The sequence below is a fragment of the Pleurodeles waltl genome, chromosome 4_1 (genome assembly GCF_031143425.1).
Source record: "Pleurodeles waltl isolate 20211129_DDA chromosome 4_1, aPleWal1.hap1.20221129, whole genome shotgun sequence".
Classification (NCBI taxonomy): domain Eukaryota; kingdom Metazoa; phylum Chordata; class Amphibia; order Caudata; family Salamandridae; genus Pleurodeles; species Pleurodeles waltl.
The window spans coordinates 700,400,139-700,420,569 of record NC_090442.1 but is presented as its reverse complement, the minus strand read 5'-3'; the positions used below and the strand labels follow the sequence as shown (position 1 = coordinate 700,420,569).

The window sequence follows — 20,431 nt, the reverse complement described above, 5'->3', positions numbered from 1 at the left end:
TCAGCCCATCAGAGACTATGTTCCCGGCAGTGAAAGCGACTCCCTGACAGAATGAACACCAGGGCTGTAATGTGGCGGTCAGACCGCCTGGAGTGCAGCAGTCTGACCGCCACCACCACCACCAGACTTGTAATGAGGCCCTAAATGTCTAAAAATGATATTGTACCTCAGGTATTAAGACCTATGATATTTTTGACATTGTTATATCTTGGCAACAATATTTGTGACCCAAGATATTTTTGATTCAAAGTTTTGGTAAAACATTGCCCTTGCATTTGTAATTAAAACATATTTTACAAAATAGGCAAATCACAGAACATTATTGGAGTACAAATCCAATAAATCAACAAACTTCATTTAGATCCTCAAATGCATATCTTTTCACCACACCTTGAAATCAAAAATACAACTACAAGATGAAAAGGATGTGCAACACACTATTGCTGAAACTACCTTAATTCAGATTAGAATCTCTGAATAAAAACTGTAAACAATAGCAATTTCATTTGCATTTAGGGATCTCATTGCACGTCTTTTTCCCACAAAACTCTATTGTTTATCATATGTGTTGTTTGTGCATAAGTGTTGCTAGTGCAGTGGTCATAAGTGTCTATATTGAACATCTATAAAAATAGGTAAGCGAATATTAGGTGAGCCAATAGAATCATATATGCAGTGGACGAAAGCTAATTTACTGTTTGGTAAACATGAGGGAACACTATGAAAGGTCATCAAAAGATGGTAGACATTTTGAAGGTCCAATAAATGATGGGCAAAACAGAGGCAATATCCAGTTACAACTAATATTTACTAAGGTGGATGGATTTGGGTGGAGGAAATAACACCCCCGGCTCATAGGTGTAAAATGAGCGAGTTAAGGTAAACCACTGGAGAACCAGGTGAATGAAATATAGTTCCTCAGGTTTACTTCTTTAGGTTTAGAAATATAGTTCCTCAGGTTTAGACACTTTAGGAATGTCTAAACAGTATTTTTTTATTTTAATTGTAGAGTGATCTCTACCAGGAAAAAATTAAAGAGAAAGGCTTGTGGACAGGATCTCGAGAAAGCAAGTCTACCCAAACATCCAGAGGAGCAAGTAGATGAGTACTGTCTCTTCTAACAAAGGGACAGATTCCCATACTCGTTTTCAACCTTGCCAGTGAGGAAGCTGTACTGTGCTGAACATTTTGTATGAAATGTGTTGAGGCATTAGGGTAATTTCTGTTTAAAATCATGGCTGAAATTTAGCATTGTATACATTTCTCCTTTGTTGCAGAGTGCTGAAATGTCATTCATCCCTAAAAGGATAGAAGGTCATTGACTTGTGTAATCTGCAGGCAGATGTAATTGCTTAACCTTGGCATAAAATATATGTGAAGGTACTGGTAAATATGCTAGGGTTTGTTGTAGAGATATGATTCATTTGGTCATATGGCCAATTTGTTAATTTATAAAATAAATCAATTGATCCTGTAATTTAAGGTTGCTGAGACATTTGTTTCAGGGAGTCAACCTGTAAATCCTATGTGCTGCTCCGATGCATGTGGCATACTCGTTTAGATTTATCTTGTGATTATGACTTTATTATGACTCTCCTATAGCATCTACGTTTATCAATGAAGAATTATTAATCTCTTTTAAACTATGCAGCAGTACTTGTCAGGTGTGTCTCAATTCCCTTCTGCCACAGATATGGAACCCATGTTCATGAATTACATCATTGATAGATCGGGTGGGGGGATTGGCTTGACGTACAAACCAACTATTTTATTATATCTTCTAGTGATCCTAGACGTCAAACTTCAGCCAATACACAGGCATCCCAGATGTGCACAAAATCCGCTACAGAAGTAGTCTAACTGGAGATCCCCTCACTTGATATTCACTGTTCTTGGCTGCCACACACTGCACAGTCCCACGGAAATTCTATCAGAAACCATGTATTCCAAAGAAATCCCCAAAGTGTTGTCAACTGTGACACCTTAGCTGAAAAAGAGGCTGACCTAATGGCTATATGAAATTAACAACTGATTGATAAATGCATTGTTCATGAAGGTGCTTTTATCATCAAATCTTGCCATTGAGGGTAAAGTTTTGGCATATTTCTCATTTGGATCTTTCCTCACAGGTACCAACATTAACGAGGCACTCCTTAGAGCCATATTTATCCTCAAGGAAGCCCAAAGCCGGGACATGTTGGACAGCAACTCAATCTCTCTGATAGTTCTCGTGTCAGATGGTGATCCCACAGTGGGTAAGTGAAAATGATCTCCTGAGCTAGAGAAAAGGGATTCACAGTAGCACAGGGCTTTCGGTTATATGTGTATAAAAGCAGAGTGCATACACTGTACTTTTTCATCTCTTGTGGGGTGTGATGTTTGTTGATTTATTCTGTTGTTTGTCATTCAATAACTGCACTCTCAGACACAGTTCGGAAGCATTTTAATTTTAGCACTTTGGACAGTGTAGGTAGACCTGACTAAATTAATTTTAAGGGAACTAAAAGAGATGTGAAAGTGAAATTGAAGATATTGTGAAGAATTGTGCCACAATAGCACTGTATCATTCTTGGTGAATGCAGTAAGAATAAATACCAAAATTCGCTTCATGATTTAGAAAAGTGTGTGCTATTTAATTTGTCATATAATTAAGTGGTTTAATATAATACTATACCCTAGACATTCTAATCTAGCCTTGAAATGTTGGGTTGATTAGAGACAGGATATAGTGAGAGACAAAAGGGTAAGGAGGGAAAATGTAGTTCTTTTCACCAGTGATATTATCAAGAGCATACACAGAAGGACTGAGCAACAGATTAGACTTCTTTACCCCAAAAAAAAACCCATCGTCACTTTACCCTGTACAGTACTTTGCTCTTGATTATGCATTCCACTCATACCCCTCAAAAAGATGATTTCTTAATGACAAACAACTCCCTCTGTCTCTGCTACTTCGAATATATGTGAGTCAAATGTATCTGAACCTACACATGCCTCCTCAAAGAATCAACCCAGGTCCATATCACTCTGTCCTAGAAATAACATGGACTCCCCCTCGCAATCCTGGTCCCAGAATCTGATTCAGCCACCTGGGTCAGAAACTGATGCCCCATGGGTTAAATGGCCGACCTGGAATACAGTAAAAATCTGCAATTCTCCTAAAAATAGCAGAGAAATCTCAGGTGTGAGGTCCAAACCCCTTTTCTTCCCAGGATACATATATCCCGCCGAGATATCCAAGCACAGCTTGCCTCCCAGAAGTCAAGGCTTCAACTGTGCTTGTGGTTCTCTAGCATGATGGACGCATACAAAGACAAGTCATACTTGCCTGCTTAATTCTTACACTTCTTTTGCAGTCCCACATTTGACACAAAATGTAATCCCACATCAATATTGGCTTCTGAAAATATCTAGTGATTAAAGAGTTCAGCAATAATAAGCATTATCAATAAATCATAAATAATAACAATAATCTACAAAGCTCATGGATTTATCAATTAACTATGAACATTGCAGTCAATATACACAACCACCTGAAAGATCTCTCTCTCTCGCTCTCTCTCTCTCTCTCGCTATATATATATATATATATATGTATATATATATATATATATATATTTATATTCAAAAAAGAAGAGAGAACTCTGGGCAGTTCCCAAGTTTAGGTGGAGAGCATATATATATGTACCAAAATAAGTGTGTGAATTCACCATTTAGAAAAAATATACTTACTACATAAATCCGCTATTGGTTGACAGCCAGACAACTAATGTAGAATAAAATGAACTGTGAGTTGAGCTGATGTAGGAGACTGACTAGCACTGTTCATTTGCTTTGAAGTATCACTTCAATTACAGCCTAAATTCCTCTCTGCCAGGTGAGCTGAAACTGTCTAAAATCCAGAAGAATGTGAAAAAGGAAATGCATGATGATTTTTCGCTACATGCTCTCGGCATCGGCTTTGACGTGGACTATGACTTTCTAGAACGCATTGCTCAGGAAAACCATGGGATGGCGAAAAGAATCTATGGAAATCAGGATACTTCCACGCAACTTAAGGTGCTACTATGTGTTCATAATTTCTGAGGGCTATGTTCAGTATTTATTTTTACTTTTGTAATAGAAATTCTTTTTTGATATATTTTAATCCGATAACATCCGATCTCAGTTCAATTCTTAACATTAGACAACAGTACAGTATATGGGACAGGACGGGGCAAGTTGGGGGGGTAAAAAAAACATACCTTCTTGAGGAGACGTGTTTGTCTCCCCTCTGTCCTTGTCCTGGCTGCACAGAGGTTCCCAGCCAATCATGACGCTGCTGTTACCAGCATGACAGCAGTGTTGTGATTGGTCTGCGTGGACTGCTTCCCCCTTTAGACTGGGAGTGGGCGCCTGTGCATGTTCTCCACTCGGCTGTGCAATACAGCTGGGTAGGGAACATGTAAAGTGCGCATGTCTGTTTTGCTGGTCCAACACAGCCGGCCAAATAGACATGAGCACTTTGTGGTGCACATACCCCTCCTTCGGCCCACTCAAGCCCAGCCCCACCCCCTTACTCCCAGGAAAACTAAAATGATAATAACATAGCGTAATTATCATTTTATTTTTCCTTTTTTTACAATCCAGTGGGGTGATGCTCCTCCGCCTTAGCAGAGGAGCTGCCTTTATAGCCCTCCTTGTTCCTTTCATGCCACGCGATGGTGGGCTGTGGGAACACAGCACACAAGCAGACACCCACTGTGACTACAGCTTCCTCTAAGCAAAAGCTGGGCACGTTTTTGGTTTTGTGAGGGTTGTGGGGGGGGTGGTTCAAACTGCGCCAATATATGTGTTGGCTCTCAGGTGTCTAAATCATGTGCGTGTGTATCTGTGAGTGTTTGCACAATAATGCCTAGAGGCATATTTACAAGCCCATTGCACCACCGGTGCATCTCTTAGGCAGCACAGAGTGCAGAACCATATCTCCAAGACCACACTGAGCCACTTTGCGTGGCTCTTCATGGCCTTATAGATATGGTGGAAGGCAATGCAGCGCAAGTCAGTGGTTTGACTCACACTGCCGCTGAGGCAGGGGGATGCGGGCATTCCATGAGTGTTGCGGTGGGTTTTCCCATGCAACACCCATGGGTTTTGACACATTCCCAGATTTACAAGGATCTGTAAACCTGGGAATGCGTCAAAACTGTACGCCTCCCCAGGGGATAAAGATATTTCTCCTTGTTTTTTCCTCTTTCTATGTGTGCTGCATTCTCATTTGTGCAGGAAGGTATCTCTTCCCATGCAAAAACAATCCTGTGAAAAGCCCAGACCCTTGCACCATGGTACAAAGGTGCCTGCATTGGCGCTAGGCACCAAATTGTGCGCCAGTGCTGGCTGAAAGGACATGAATGCACCATATCTTGTAAATACTGTACATTACTGCCTTTCAAATTGGCATGGGGCAGCACAGCAAAAAGATTTGTGGCACTGCCCTATGCCAATTTATTGAAAATATGCCCCCTAGTGATCCTACTCTTGCAAACATAATTGTGTATACTTGTGTGTGTCTGTATTACATAAGGTAAACTACTATTAACTGGATCCTTCTGTTAGGTACCTCAGATTTCCCAAACATCATAGAGGTATCTTCCTTCTGCCTTGTCCTATATCATGCAGTGCCTAACTGGCCATTTATTCCATCGGGCATCTGCGTGGGGGAAAGGACCATTAGAGGCCTGTTTTCAGAGGGCCAGGGTCGCTGCTAGCACCTCTGTCACTTTTTCCAGCTCCCAAGTTTAATTCCAGCTTGTACAGAAAGGGGATATTGAGGGGAGAAGGAGAAAACAGTGTGTGAGAGAGAGAAATATTAAAGGGGCGATGGAGACAGCTAGACATGGAGTAAGAAAGGAGCAGTGCTGGTTTGAACAGTTTTACTATAGATGGTTTGGTGCCCAGCAACAGAAAAATCGTCCAAGATTTACTAAACTTTCACACACAGAACCAGTGTAACTGCAAATCGGGTCCAGCCTTTTGCACTTCTGCCTGGCATAGAGCTGCAATGCAATACATTTTAATGCGAGTGCTGTTGGAACGAGATCGAAGGGAAACAAGCTGTCTAAGGATCACTGTTACTGTGCCTCAGGGTGCTCCGGGGCTGTTTCTCATCATACATACTAGCATTCATAGATCAATGGGGCCCAATATCCAAGGACATTATTTAGGGGTCACCTGGGGTCACAGCTGCAACCCCTGCCTTGCCCTTTGCGACCCCTGGCACTGTCTTTGCGAACCCCTAGCCTCAGAGGTGGCAAAATCAGTGCCAAGAACACAGTGGCAGCTCATCCTTATGGACGCTGTTTGGTTCTTCACTCCGTTTTCTCTCAACGTTTTTATTACACTAACAGTGAATAATGTGGTGTGTGTGCAAATTTGAAGGTCAAAGGGCGTACGATGTCACTTCCGCTACCCCTAGCATTTTGGTGAATTGACGTTCATGCCAATTTCCCGCTGGTCTTTGCCCCCCACTTGTTGGAGGGAGCATAATTCTGGGGCCAGACTGAAAACTGAAAGTCAGATATTCTTCAATACACCAGCCTGCGCCTCTTATGAGTGCCAAGGGACCGCCGAAGGTCTATTCTTCCGTCGCGATGAAGGTGAACAAACACCAATTACCCAGGTCCTTTTTTCATCTCCCGCATTCTTGAGTGCCCGGAAATGTGGCATAGTGCACAATAGAGCGGATGGGCTTTGTGTACACAGGTAAAGTACACCCTGATGCTGAGGTGACAAAGAGTACATGAATGTCCTATTTACCTGATTTCTTGTCTCCCCCAGATGTGCGGAGAATTCGAATACCAGAGTGTCTGAGTTAAATAATGAGCCTGGGGGGCAAAGGTCAAAATTGTATAGGCAGACCACAGAGCACTCTGTGAGCAGAGCTATTATCTTAATGAGGATAGCTATGAGCAGAGCTCTCTGTGGCTTTTAATTTTCCCAACAGCAGAGCCCGCCCCCTTCTTCATCCGTCTTGTGCAACAAGTATCCTGGCAAATTACATGATCAGTACTTGTCGCCATTTCACAGCCCTCTTTCTTTTGGCTGATGTTGATTTTTTTTTCTGTATTGTATTTTATGAGTGTAAAGAGAAGATGTAAAACACATAAAAGCATGTTGGTTAATACAGCTTCTATAGTGTATCAAATCTGGCACTCAATCAAAATAAATACAGATCATTAACTCGGTCACCCAGTGGCGGATGATTCCATACATCATACAATTCTAGCGCGTCAGACTTGATAACCATAATGAACAAGTAATAGGTTACCAGAGTAATTCAGATTGCCTGGCTACGAAGCTATTGACAGATACTTCCCTCTACCCACTACTCACCGACGGAGGATCTTACCCATCGATGTTCCATGATCGACTGCGCAGACACACCTCTAAAACACAACATAGTGGGAGTCCACCAACCTGTTACCAATCACGGAGGGCTCTCATCATTTTTTATATCAGGGTATGGAAATATTCATCCCAGACTGTTGAAGCAGTTGGTCAGTGGACCTGTTTATACCTTAAGAACAATGCATTGCTTTCTGCCTTAGCCCATTTGTACACCTCTCTTAGCCACACCTCATTTATAAGGTCATGGAAGATGTTCATGCCATGGCAGTTTGTCCTTTGGCTACCACTAAGGCAATATCAATGTATCTAGTGACTAATTTCACATTTCTTAGACCTGGGTCTGAGTCACAGAATTCACTTCTCATGAGTCAGTACGCCTGTCACTCTGGTTATCGCAGTTAGCCATCAGCACACTCCTACCAGTTGCTACTTAAGGCTTAATCCCAGAACATGTGGGTTAAGTCAGCTGATGACCAGAGGTATTTTCGACATTCATCAATGGATTCTGTGAGGAGTTAGATAAGCTCCCTATAATATCTTCTTTTGTATTGATTTACATTTCACATTTATACAGACATCCCAGGGGAACTAAAGAATTTGCACCCATTCGTTAGCGGCGAGCATCCTGGACAGGTCCATCCCCCACCTCACCCACTGTGTGTCGATACTAACTTTAGTCTGTTCAACCATAGCGTAATATAATATCATAGTGGTCTTCTGGCCTTTCCCTAGTGTTTATACCACTCGCAATGCCTTGTGTACATCTGGGTCAGTAGTCCCACTTTTCCAAACATTTCTAAAAGTCCAGGAAACAGTGTCATAGGCCACAAATTGTCCTTCGGTAAATTGTATGCCCAACACCTTTCATAAAAAGTCAATAAAGCTTGCTCAGCGTTTGACTCAGGGACCAGATGCCGTTCAGGGTTGGTTGGCATCCTAATTTTCTTGAATTCTGAATAGAGCTGCAGCAGGTCTCTAATGTACAGGCAGACGCTGTTTGGACAAGCATTTTCTCCAATGGTACTTTTCTACTGTCAGTAGTCTAAATTGACCCTTTCTCTCAGTATCCCTCTATAACATGTCAGGCACCAACTGCTTACCTCCATTTGCTTCCCTTATGTAGTTAGAATCCTTAGCAAGAGGTTCTGTATACCTCCTAGCCACCCATTGCAATTGCAAAGCTATGTAGTAATTCTCATATTCAGAGGCGTTATGACCGCATCCAAAGCCAGACAGCTGTAGTTTCAATAGTGCTATGGCAAACCACCCTCCACCACACACTAGATTGAGCGGCAATGTATTCAGGGCCTGATTTAAGAAAAGTGGCGCTGCACACAGTGCTGCTCCACTTTTCTTGCACCCCTTACCGCCCCCCTAATGCCACTGCGTGTGCACAATAACTGAGATACGGCTCACCATGGCTATAGTTAGGGGAACTAGCTTCAAATTTTTTGACGCTAGCTAGGAGCTGTTAGAAATGGGGTTTCTGGTTGGCTAGGGTATGCACCTCAGCCAGGCAGAACTTACCCACTCTAGTCAGGGCAAGGGAGTTACACGTCCAAGATAACCCCTGCTCACCCCCTTGGTAGCTTGGCACGAGCAGTCAGGCTTAACCCGGAGGCAATGTGTAAGCGCTTGCACAACACACACACACATGTGACGCAATATCCCCACCACAAAGGAAACACAACACCAGCTTATATGAAAATATACTGTATTGTACACAACGTAATTATCAGACCAACATCACATAACAGTACTATCCTGCTATCTTAGCAGTTGTCAGAACGTTACACATTAGTTACTCTGCAAACTAGCAGTAGTCACACATAACACACAGGTTACTCAGTATTCTGCAACATAAGCAGTAGTCAGGAAACACGTTATCACATTAGCACACTTGTCATAAGAATATCATAAAACGCCCATAGTAGGAACATTAGAAAATCTATGGCAAGTTAGGGAAACATATTAGCAAGTCATGTCCATAAAAGGAACATGTGCACACATATGTAAAAGCATCATGTAACAGGTAGGCAATACATCATAATGGCAAAGTCTGTAGCAAGAACTTTAGATTATAATTATATTGGTCCATTTAAAAGTACCTGTTTTGCTAAAGGCACCTCCAGTGCCTGAGGAGCCGAAACAAGGGGGCCCCCGGCGCTCCATGCGCCAAACGGGGGCCTTGTGATCCTGTAACGGGAAAGGGGCAGCACGCACCCTCTCCGGTCCTTATTGGGTCCCTCTTGGGGACTCGGGGCCTTTAGGGCCCCCCCTCGGGCCTCAACCGGCCCACTCACACGGGGGGCACCAAGCGGCAAAGATTAGGGTCGGAGGGGCGTTCGCACCCCTAGCGCAGTGACCGGGGAAAGGGGAACCCCCTTCCTCCCTGCTTCCTGCTTGCTGGGAGGCAGCCGCCCTTGTCCTCGGTGCGGCTGCCAACGTAGTGGGGGAAGCAGGGGCCTCCGTTGAGGCACTGCTCCCGCTTCCTGAAAGCGGCCGCACCCAGTCCGGTGCGCGGCCGCGGTGCTGCCTTCCCTCGTCCTCTGGGGAGGCAGCGCCGAAAGGTAAGGACCCGGTGTGCCCCGGGGGCGCTCCGAAGGGTGCGGGTCCCCCAGGGGCACGGTAGGAGCGTGCTGCTCCTTCCTTCACTCCTTGAAGTGCCCCGGGGGCACTCAAGTCAGCGCGATCCTCGCGCTTGAAACAGAAAGCCCTGCCCGGGCTGCAACGGTGATTCCTGCCAAGAAAAGGCACAGCTGAGAGCGCGAGGGCACATCTATGAGCCCGGGTTGCGGCAGTGATCTCCCTTAGTAGAAACGCGCTCCAGGAAGCACGAGGGCACAATTAAAAGCCCGGGCTGCGGCAGTGATTTTCTTTCGTCAAAGAAAAGCGCTTTCAAAGCGCGAGGGCACATCAGCAGCATCAGCAATTAAAAGAATGCCTTGTTCCTGGTGGAGGCATTCTGTGCAAAGGTCTAAAGGATCGTTGCAGGGGTCAGGGGCCACAGCACCCTGCCCCTGGGAACAACTCAACAAGAAGGAGCACAGGGCTGGTGGGCCCAGCTACAGGCCAGCACAAGGGGTGCAGATGGTGGCAGTTCCTCCTAGTGACCAGGCAGGTCACAGGTCAGCACAGCAGCAGCAGTCCATGGCGGTTTCCTGGTGAGTCCATTCATCAGCGTTCTGTGTCCAGTTTCAAGTTCCAAGAATGTTCAAATTGTGGGGAAAATTCCCCTGTACTTATAGTCCTGTTTTTACAGTGTTTTACAATGATAGGGAGAGGAGGTTCCAGCCAGTTACAACTGGTTCTGGGAGTGCCCCCTCTCTCCTTTCAGCACAGGCTCCAAACATCAGTGGGGGGTTAACAACCCTATTGTGTGAGGCCAGGGCACAGCCTTTACAAATGTAGGTGTGCCCCGCCTCTCCCTTCTCTCAGCCCAGGAAGACTATTCAGTATGCAGATGCACCTCTGTGACACCTCCACCCTCCCTGTGTGCAGGCTGTCTGAAAAGTATGCACAAAGCCCCAACTGTCACTCTGACCAGACGTGGATTGGAGTCAAGCTGTAAAACACCAGAGTCATAAGCACAGATAAATGCGCACTTTCTAGAAGTGGCATTTCTGTGATAGTAATAAAAAATACACCCACACCAGTAAGCAGTATTTATTATCACCATCACAACCATACCAAACACGCCTACGCTACCCCTCATAAATCAGACAATACCCCTTACACATAAGGCAGGGCATTTCTAATGCAATCCTATGAGAAGGCAGCACTCACAGCAGTGAGACACCAAGTTAGGCTGTTTGTCACTACCAGGACAGGCCATGCAATATGGCACATGTCCTGCCTTTCTACATACATGGCACCCTGCCCATAGGGCTAGCTAGGGCGTACTTTAGGGGTGACTTACATGTAGTAAAAGGGGAGTTCTGGGCCTGGCAAGTAAATTTAGATGCCAGGTCCCTGTGGCAGAAAACTGCGCACACAGGCCCTGCGCTAGCAGGCCTGAGACAGGTTTGAAAGTCTACTTCAGTGGGTGGCGCAAGCAGCGCTGCAGGCCCACTAGTAGTATTTAATTTACAGGCCCTGGGTATAGAGATACCACTGTACAAGGGACTTATAGGTAAATTAAATATGCCGATTAGGTATAAGCCAATCATACCAACTTTAGATGGGAAAGCACCTGCACTTTAGCACTGGTCAGCAGTGATAAAGTGCTCAGAGTCCTAGAGCCAACAGCGAGAGGTCAGAAAAACCAGGAGGAAGGAGGCAAAAAGACTAGGGATGACCATGCGTATGGCCAAAAGTCCAACAGGAGCTTTGCAGGATTAGCGTCAAAAACATTGATGCTAATCCTGCAAAGCCCTTTGAGGCCCATTATAAATAATGGTGTGCCTCCTTTTAATGCCTGCTGTAAGCAGGCGTTAAAAGTGCTGAAAAAATGACCCAACTAAATCTCTTTGATTTCTTTGCGCCATTTTTTCGGCCCCCTAACAGGGGAAAACCCCCTTTGCATACATTATCCGGGTGCAGGCATAATGTAGTGCAAAGGGTTACAAAGTGGCGCAATGCATGCATTGTGCCCCATTAAAAATGCATTGTGGCATTTTTGGCTATCTAACGCCACATTAGTGTAAAACAAATGACGCTAATGTGTCATTAAGATGGCGCTAGGAGCTCTTAAATCAGCCCCTCAATGTTTTCAATGTTTGCTTGGGCCCCACAACCAGTATGTTTGCTAAAAAGTAGAGTAGGTGGAAGTAATTTTGGAAAGAGCAACTTTGCCTAACGTAGACAACAGCAGTTTGCTGCAAAATAGTATAGATGCTGTGGCCACCCTAATAACCTTACCCAAGTTTCCTTCTATGATGCTGCATCTTCATAGAAGGAGTGCACACCCAGATATTTAAATGTCCTCTCAGTTCACCGTAATAAGTGTATAGGCAGTAGATCCAACTGTTCCCCCCGGACCCCCAGAGTGGAAACAGACAGGGCTTGTCTATATTGAGTTTGAGGCCCAAGCCTATGCCAAAGAGGTCTAATTGACTATGAAGGCGGTTCAAGTCAACTCTCAGGTTCCTAACATAGAGCAAAATATTATCTGCAAATACCATCATTGTATGTGTGTGTGGTCAAACAATGAGACTTATCTTGGTGTTTCTTAGTTTCCACTTAGTGCCTCCAATGGCTCAACTGCTAATGAGATGACAGTGGTCACCCATGACTTGTTCCTCTATGCACCTTTCAGGCCTCTGAGACTATTTTAACATTGCAAACTTTAGTCATGGGTGTATTGTAGTGCAGCTGTATCCATAATAGGGTTTAATCTCCAAAGTCAATTCCCTCACTTACAAAGAACAAAGAACGTATCAAAGACTACAGCTGTGTGGGGCCTGTGCAGGAGACTGAATAGTCTTCTTACTTTCGCTGAAGTATTTCTATCAGAATCAAATCCTGATTGTTCTGGGTGAATGAGGTCAGGAAAACTTCAGATAGCCACATCCCTAAGACCTTGGCAAGTATTTTGTAGTCTATGTTTAACATAGATAATGACCTGTATGACCCCATACACACTGGGTCTCTATTCAGTGTGACAATCAGAGCATCTCTCAAATATTGTGGCAAACCTCCTTTTTTCTAGCTGCAAAATACAATTTCCTCAGCCCCAGTGCACCATTATATGCTGAGTAAAACTCCACAGGTAGCCCATCACTTCCAGTGGATTTATCCCTGGATAGTTTCTTTATCACACTTGAGATCTCTTCTAGCCCCAAGAATGCATCAAAATGGGTCTTCTGATTTTCATCAGGCTTGTTTATCTCGGCTTCCCGAACATAATCTGCAGCTGGTTTCTCTGTAGCTTTTCCAGCCACCACATAGAGATGTTTATAGAATGTTAGAGAAGCTTGGTTTATGTCTGTTTATGTGTTAACAATTGTTCTGTTTGTGTTATGGACAGCTCCTACCTGGATGTATGACGTTTTGCTACATGCTAGATAATTCAACATTCAGCCAGGTTTATCACCTTCAGTGTGTTACCTATTTGTGTACTCTCTGTAATTACGTTTACCGAGTCCAATCATTCTTTGTAGTCTCTCCTAGCTTGTGTCAACTGTGTGAGGCTGTCTATAGAGACTGCCTCCAGCTCCATTCTTTTCATTTTGTCTTTCGGTTGGCAAAATCGTACTCTAATATAGTCCTAACCTCATACCTCATACGTCAATCCCATGGACACATCCCTCCACGTGACTTTAAACATCTCCCAAACTACGATTCGGTTATCCACTGAGCCCTCATTCTCCAAAACGTGCTGATCTGGGTATAGCAAATACATCAAATCCCCACTATATGGTCAGTTCATGGAGGTCATATTCTAATAAGGTTTTGCTCCGATATTCAGAGCTCATTATAGAATCACGAACTGCAGCAACATTAAGGTCTATGCCGGTATGCAGAATGTGTACATGAAAGATAAGAATAATCCCTAATTCCTGGATGCATTCCCCGTAGGTATCACTGAAGCCCCAGTTCAACAATTACGCTTTCAGTTTATGTGAGATATAGAGGGCAGTTGTCGCAGGCAGTGGCCACCACAATTCAGTTCGCCACCTCAGACTGAAGTTTGTTACACAGCGGCAAAGGTGCAACCTTATTAAAAAAATCAACTTGTGCAGTGATGGGAGCATAGGCATTTCCCACTCTCAAAGGAACTTTGTCCTTACAACCCTTCAGAACAGTATACCTGCCTGCCAGGCCGTTAAAGTACCTTTCCTCTAGATAAGGTGTATTAGAGGAAACCTAGAACAGTGTACCTCGTGCATCTGAGGAGTAACTAGTGCAGTATTCCTGCCCCTCTCCATCGCTTCTTCAACCTCGTTCTCTCCTCCCTTATCAGGGAATTGTCTTCAGGGAACTCAATGCTCATTGAGCATCATGTAATATGGGAATATATTTTATGTTTTTTTACTAGGCTGGCCAACCATCCCAGGTTCCATGTTACAATACTATAAATACAGCAACCCATATTTGCTATGTGATTTTCTTTACTGGGGGTTGTTAAATGGTACCCAAAGCATAATTACTTTAGTGCTGCTATCCCTTTGTCCAAACTTGACACAAGCTGCCGTCTCCAGGTAATTTAACCTCAGCCTCTAAATGTTGCAACATCTCCTGTAAAACTGAACAATAACTATCCCCAATTGCCCCCCCCCCCCCGGTTAGTTCCCCAAAACATAGGCTCATTTAAAAACTTAAAAATGCTATAACTACAGAATATACCCCTAGGTCCAATTAGTACGAATATATCTGTAAGAAAGGGGAGACATTTGCCCAGGTTTAAGGCATAAAAGCAATCAGCTGTTTTAGGTAGCCAAGCTTGCCCGTCACCATCCTTCTACCCATCCACACCTGATCATCATGACCAGTTCTTTTCAAATATCAAAACTAAAGCCTGAAACCACAACCAACAATCCCTGCACCAATAGATACCCCCAGCACAAACACATCTCTGTTTCTGTAACAGTATCCCAGCTTAACCAGTTTGGCGTAAATGCACAGTAAACAGCCAGATCTAATCAATCCACAATATTCATCATCTTCCTCTTCGTCAGCACTGTCTGAGCCAACGGAGATAGAATTGTGATTGGAGCCAGTTTCCTGGGAAGATTTGTTTTCAGCTATCCATTTGGACACTACCAACAAAGCCTCGCCCTTGGCTACTGATGTTTGTTTTCTTGAAGGTTTAGGGATTTTCCAAGCAGCTGAAGGTCTCTTCCCACTTTTATGCGGGCAGTACAGTCTTTTTCAGTTAGCGGCAGCCCATTTTACAGTCAATTTATGTGCCTCCTCTGGGTCGGTGAAGAAAAAGATTGTTACTGTTGATAGTCTTCAAGGAGGGCGAAAAAATAGACATATATTTCACGTTAAGCTTCATGAGGTTTTTCTTGATACAAACAAAGGAGCCCCTTTTGGCTTGCGCTGGTGTTGTATGATTTGGGAACAAGAACACCTTTCGGTCGTTGACCAATGTAGGCCCAGAGGTCCTAGATCTTTGAAGCAGCATGGCACGTAATCACTATAGTTCAATACGTTTGCAGCAATTGGCCTCAGTGGGGTGCCAAGTGGCAGCCTCGCTACTGGGCTAACTCCACGACAAAGAATGAGAACAATCTCTCAAGTGCCAACTTTGTTTGAAGCCAGTCCTTCAGAGAGGCTGACATTTAATGAGCTTTGGGCCCTCTCAGGCATAACAACTATCATTAAATTGCTACAGCAAGATCGCCCTTCCATATCTGCAGCTCGGTTCTGTGCTGTAACCCATTACTTGTTTATGGACCTCTTTAAGATAAGGCTGCATCTCTGCAAGAGTGGCTTCTACTTCTGTCAACCTCTTCAACCTCTCAGCAATCGTATTCAGTGCCAGTCTCAAAAGATTATATTAATGCATTGTGCCATCTGTTTTCTGCTTGACAACCAGTTTTGACTCACGCTTGGCCGCCAGTATATTATCCAGTTTAGTTTTAGGTGCCTTTTCCCCACTCTGTGGATCATTAGTGTCTTTGCCATCTGCTGGGGGTAAGGACATGGCTCTGACTGACACAAACAGTGCAGGCCAATTCACTGGTGCCTTGTATGGGGGAGGCCCTGCCTCGCATCTTCAACAGGTAAACTGGTGGCTGTCAGTGTTGGCCTCAACGTCGATGTCAGTCACCGCCACACATGAATCATCAGTCAAAATACCTGCCCCAGTCCCCAAGCAGAGTTTTAGATGAACACACTGACAAGGTCACTACATTATGTGGAGTAGTAGCGCTGATAGCGCATGAAAGGAGCACCACTTACATGCTGGACTCGAAGTGCATTTCTTGGTAGTATGTGAAGTTTAATGGCAGGCTAAGAACCATCTCGCCAAAGGTCAAACAAGGTCAAACAATGGCTTAGTCATGCCTCAGTCCAGTCCAGAACAGAAGGGAAGGAAAATCGGGGGACTTTCGGGCCTGGTTGGATCACAATTAGTAATTTCCAAGACCCTCTCCTCCCACGGATACCCATTCCTACTCAACGCTCCCCCTCCCACGGACACCCAGTCTCACTCAACGCCTCCACATCAACAAGCATCTTACAACACCTGCAAAGATGATCCATCTCTTTCTCCTGTTTCTCTCACTGCCAAGGGGGCTGCTCCTCACCTCTGGCGCGTCCCTCGTGGATCCGCACCGCTGGAGGCCACGCAGTATGCCCTGCTCCTGATTAACTGCCTCGGAGGGAATGAAAATGTACAGTATTTTAAGGATTTCTACGGTTGCGACTCAACGGCCTGGATAGACTTTGGACACGCATTGGCGGGTGCCCCATTGCTTTCCAGGGAGACCAGGTCCCAGAGTTCAAAATGCTAATTTCAGTCCGCTAGATCCCTTCAAAGTGCTGGGAGAGACCAGTGCTATGGTTGCATTGCGTGTGCCATGTGAGCCTGTATGTTTGCAGATTGCTTGGCCTGGAAAATGCGGCCACAGGTCCTCACTTGGCCGCTTCTGGCACCATCGGCTGAAGGCCACCCCCTTTTGGCTGTTGTCAGTGCTTTAAATGGTCCGGTACTGTCCGGTACTGAGTACCGGCACTTTTTTATTTTGAGAGCTAGAGTACCGGCACATCTCAAGAAAAACGTAATTCTTTTAATTGGAGAGAACCACACTCAAGATTTTCTTCAGCCAATTCTAAGACTGTTCTTGCCCGGAACGGGGCATGACATTTAAAATAGGTCATTTTGAAGGCCTCATTTTGTTGTGTGTGTGTTTTGTTTTTCTGGAGCTCAGTCCTGGCAAGCCACCGGAAACACTTGCTTGTAGTACCATTTCCTTTCAAGAGAAAACCTCCCTAAATTGAATTTGCACAAACCTGAACTTTGACAGTTCTATACTTGAGACTATACATGTCACTCAAAAATGTGCGGCTTATATAATAGGCCCTTTTGATACTATGAATTTGGAATAATTATTTTGAATGCATCCCAGAAAAGGAGAAGCGTTCACACCTGATTAAAAAATTATCTGGAGGCCAACTGTCCTTTACTATGTTTTCTTTGCACTCACTGTTCCACGGACTTAGCTATTAGTGGTGAAGCAGGTGTAGTGGTACCGGTATCGAGGTTTCAAGGGTACTCTGTATCCCAATTTTGTTTTTTTCCCATTTAGCAGGCGTAGGTGTGCATTTTACATGATTGCATTGCGACCCATTTCGCCTTGCTACACCGTACTGTTTCCTTAAAAGGAAACAAAGCTGACTTGTTGCTGTCTGTGCAACAAACTTCAAGGGTTTTTATAGTTGAAATCTCTTTATTCAGTTTTTAAAGTGATAACACATACACTCAACTACATCCACCAGCCAGTGAAGTGAAAGACTGGTAAAACATGATGAAGGGGTTGTCACATGGTGGGTGGGTTGATGGGGAGGGTGAACTGGAGAAGCGGTCAAGCAGTGAAGAGGGAGGGTTAGATGGGTGGTCTTCCTCTTAAGGTCAGTCGCTGTCAAAAAATAGTCTGATATGTAGTAGTGGGTTGAGCAAGGTGAGGAGTCTATGAAGGTCAACAGCTTTACTCGTTAAGGAGCTGTACTTGTCTGGATGGCAATGAGCTGCAGTACTCACAGGTAGGTTCTCTGAATTCTTACACAAGCAAGCGTGCACAGGGCTCCCGCAGTTTATCAAAGTATAGAAGTTTATTCTCAAGGGAGGCTGTGAGCTTTTCAATCCCCACTAGATCCCACTGCTTGTGCAACCACTCGGCATGTTCTGGCGACTTGTCCATTCCTCATTTGGCCGTGATCACTTGCTTAGCTGCACAGAGGGACTGTGTTATAGCTCTCCCCTTCTGGGAGTTTAGGGGGTAAATCAATATGATAGGGAGTCCAAGTAAGATATATCTGGGGAAGTGTGGAATCGCAATGTCAAAAATGTCTTTATTGTCTTCTAAGACCTTATCCCAATATCTTTTGAGTTCTGTGTCTTCACAATTGCGCCAGCATTTATAAGGAGTGTTCAGCTTCCACTGGGAAACTCTGTCCAGGGTGTAATGTCAGTAATGTGTTATTTTGAGCATGGAATTTTCTCTAGATGTGCTAAGGTGCACGTTTTGCCCTGTGCAATATGTCTGACCATTCTTTGGAACAAAAAAGTGTGCTCCAACTCTGCTTCCCATCTCTTTTGTGCTGATGATTTGGTGGTGGTGGTGTTGGGGGTGCTTTTGGCAGGAAACCATATAAATCAGATAAGAGCCGTTTGTCATCTGCTTGGGTGCAGCTACTTCTCGAATGGTGTGAGTTATCTGCAAGAATGTGGTCTTGTGTGACTGTGAGACCCAGTATTTGATATAGGTATTTCTCCATTGTTCTAGGTCAAGGAGGCAGTAATGGGGTTTTAATTGTGTAACGGTTATTAGGCCCTTGTGATCAAAGAGGTCTCCTATTCTCTTGCCGTTGCCTGGTTGCCATGAATGGTTGTCAGTTCCTGTGAGTTCCAGTGGAAAGTCCAGGTTGTCAATTATAGGTGGAAGCAGAGAAGGATGAGAGGAAAGCCCTTTACAAATTACAATTTTACCAAAGTCTCCCCTGTCTCTTGTGCTACTAGGGAGATGTAAGCGTCTGAGGGACAGTGTTTTTGGGAACTAGAGATTTTCCAAATATGGACCTCGGCTATAATTTGAACAATGAAGCACCAGTGCTTTCCAGTCAAGAGTCACTTCTGCTCTATTATGTACCTCGACTGAGCTGCAGCATAATAATGCATGAGGTGTTGTATACGCAGGCCTCCCACAGCCATTAGTATATATGCCCTCTTCTTAGCCATGCACTGTCTCTTACCGTCCCATATGAAAGAGTAGAGAAGCTGCTGCAGTTTGTTAAAAAAGCGAGGGAGCGGTTGTAGCGGTAAGATCTGCATGATGTTGAGTATTTTGGGGAGAAGGGTCATTTTGGCCACTGTTATTCTTCCCACCTGTGAGAGGCCTCCCGACTTCCAAGTTTGTAGGTCTGAGCTGGCAGAGGCCACTAAATCTAAATAATTAAAATCTACTGTTTTTTCTTTTGAAGAACACATTTTTAGCCCCAGGTATTGCATACAGCAGTTCACCCATGGGAATGGGTACAGTGGATCTATGTGAGTCCTGTCCTTTGTAAGGTAGTGAGAGTCAGACTGTGCATTTGTTGCCAGTGGCTGGATCAGCGCTCACTCTTTCCACTAGGGGCTCCATATAGAGGACAAAGAGTAGCGGTGACAGGGAACATCCCTGCCTTGTACCCCTGAAGATAGCAAAGAGCACTGATAGTGTACCATTGACTTTTACTCAGGCAGTGGGGCTGGCGTATTTGCACCATATTCATTTCTTAAAGTAGGGGCCTATTCCCAGTCTTTCTAGGAAATGGTGCAGGAACGGCCAGTGTACTCATCGATCACTTTTTTAGTGTCAACTGGTATTAAAAGTGAGGGCATTGGAGGCAAGATGTTTTATTAATGACATATAATAGTATTTTGTGTTGTAGTGTCAGTTCCTCTTTGGAATAAACCAAGGTCGTAAAAGTGCATATTCAACTCTGTCATGATCTAGTGCTTTGTGTTGTTTTCTGGCAAGTGTCAGCTACCTCCAGATTTTATGTGCTCTGGTATTTTTATGTTCTTCTTCCAAGGCACACACCCAGCCCTCCAGTTCTGTACACCTATCTCTCCTAACTTTGTTAAGGCAGACTGAGATCACCATTAGGTTCCCCCTGGCTACCACTTTCACTGTTTGCCATAAGAGTTATATGTATGTGTGTGCAGGGTATCATTTTTTTTAATGTATTATTATATGGTCTCTCAAATTTCTTCCATCTTGGTATCATAGGTTAGGAGTCTGTCATTGAGTCTCACCATGTTGACGATATTGGCAGCTCAGGGGTTCTAAAGGTGAAAGGTATTGGTGAGTGGTCCGATAGTTCTGCAACTTCTATTGTGGTCTGTATGGTCATGGCTAAGACTTGCGGTGATGCTGAGAAGTAGTCTAACCTG

At 44.3% G+C, this 20,431-nt stretch overlaps 1 protein-coding gene across 1 annotated transcript in view; it reads left to right on the top strand.

Annotated features, from left to right (window-relative positions):
* The window catches only part of ITIH2 (inter-alpha-trypsin inhibitor heavy chain 2), a 286,914-nt gene that overhangs the window by 65,971 nt on the left and 200,512 nt on the right, over nt 1–20,431 (top strand). The window contains exons 11-12 of the mRNA XM_069229266.1: nt 2,130–2,255; nt 3,878–4,059. Coding sequence (XP_069085367.1) covers nt 2,130–2,255; nt 3,878–4,059 — 308 coding nt within the window. The remainder of the gene's footprint in view (nt 1–2,129; nt 2,256–3,877; nt 4,060–20,431) is intronic.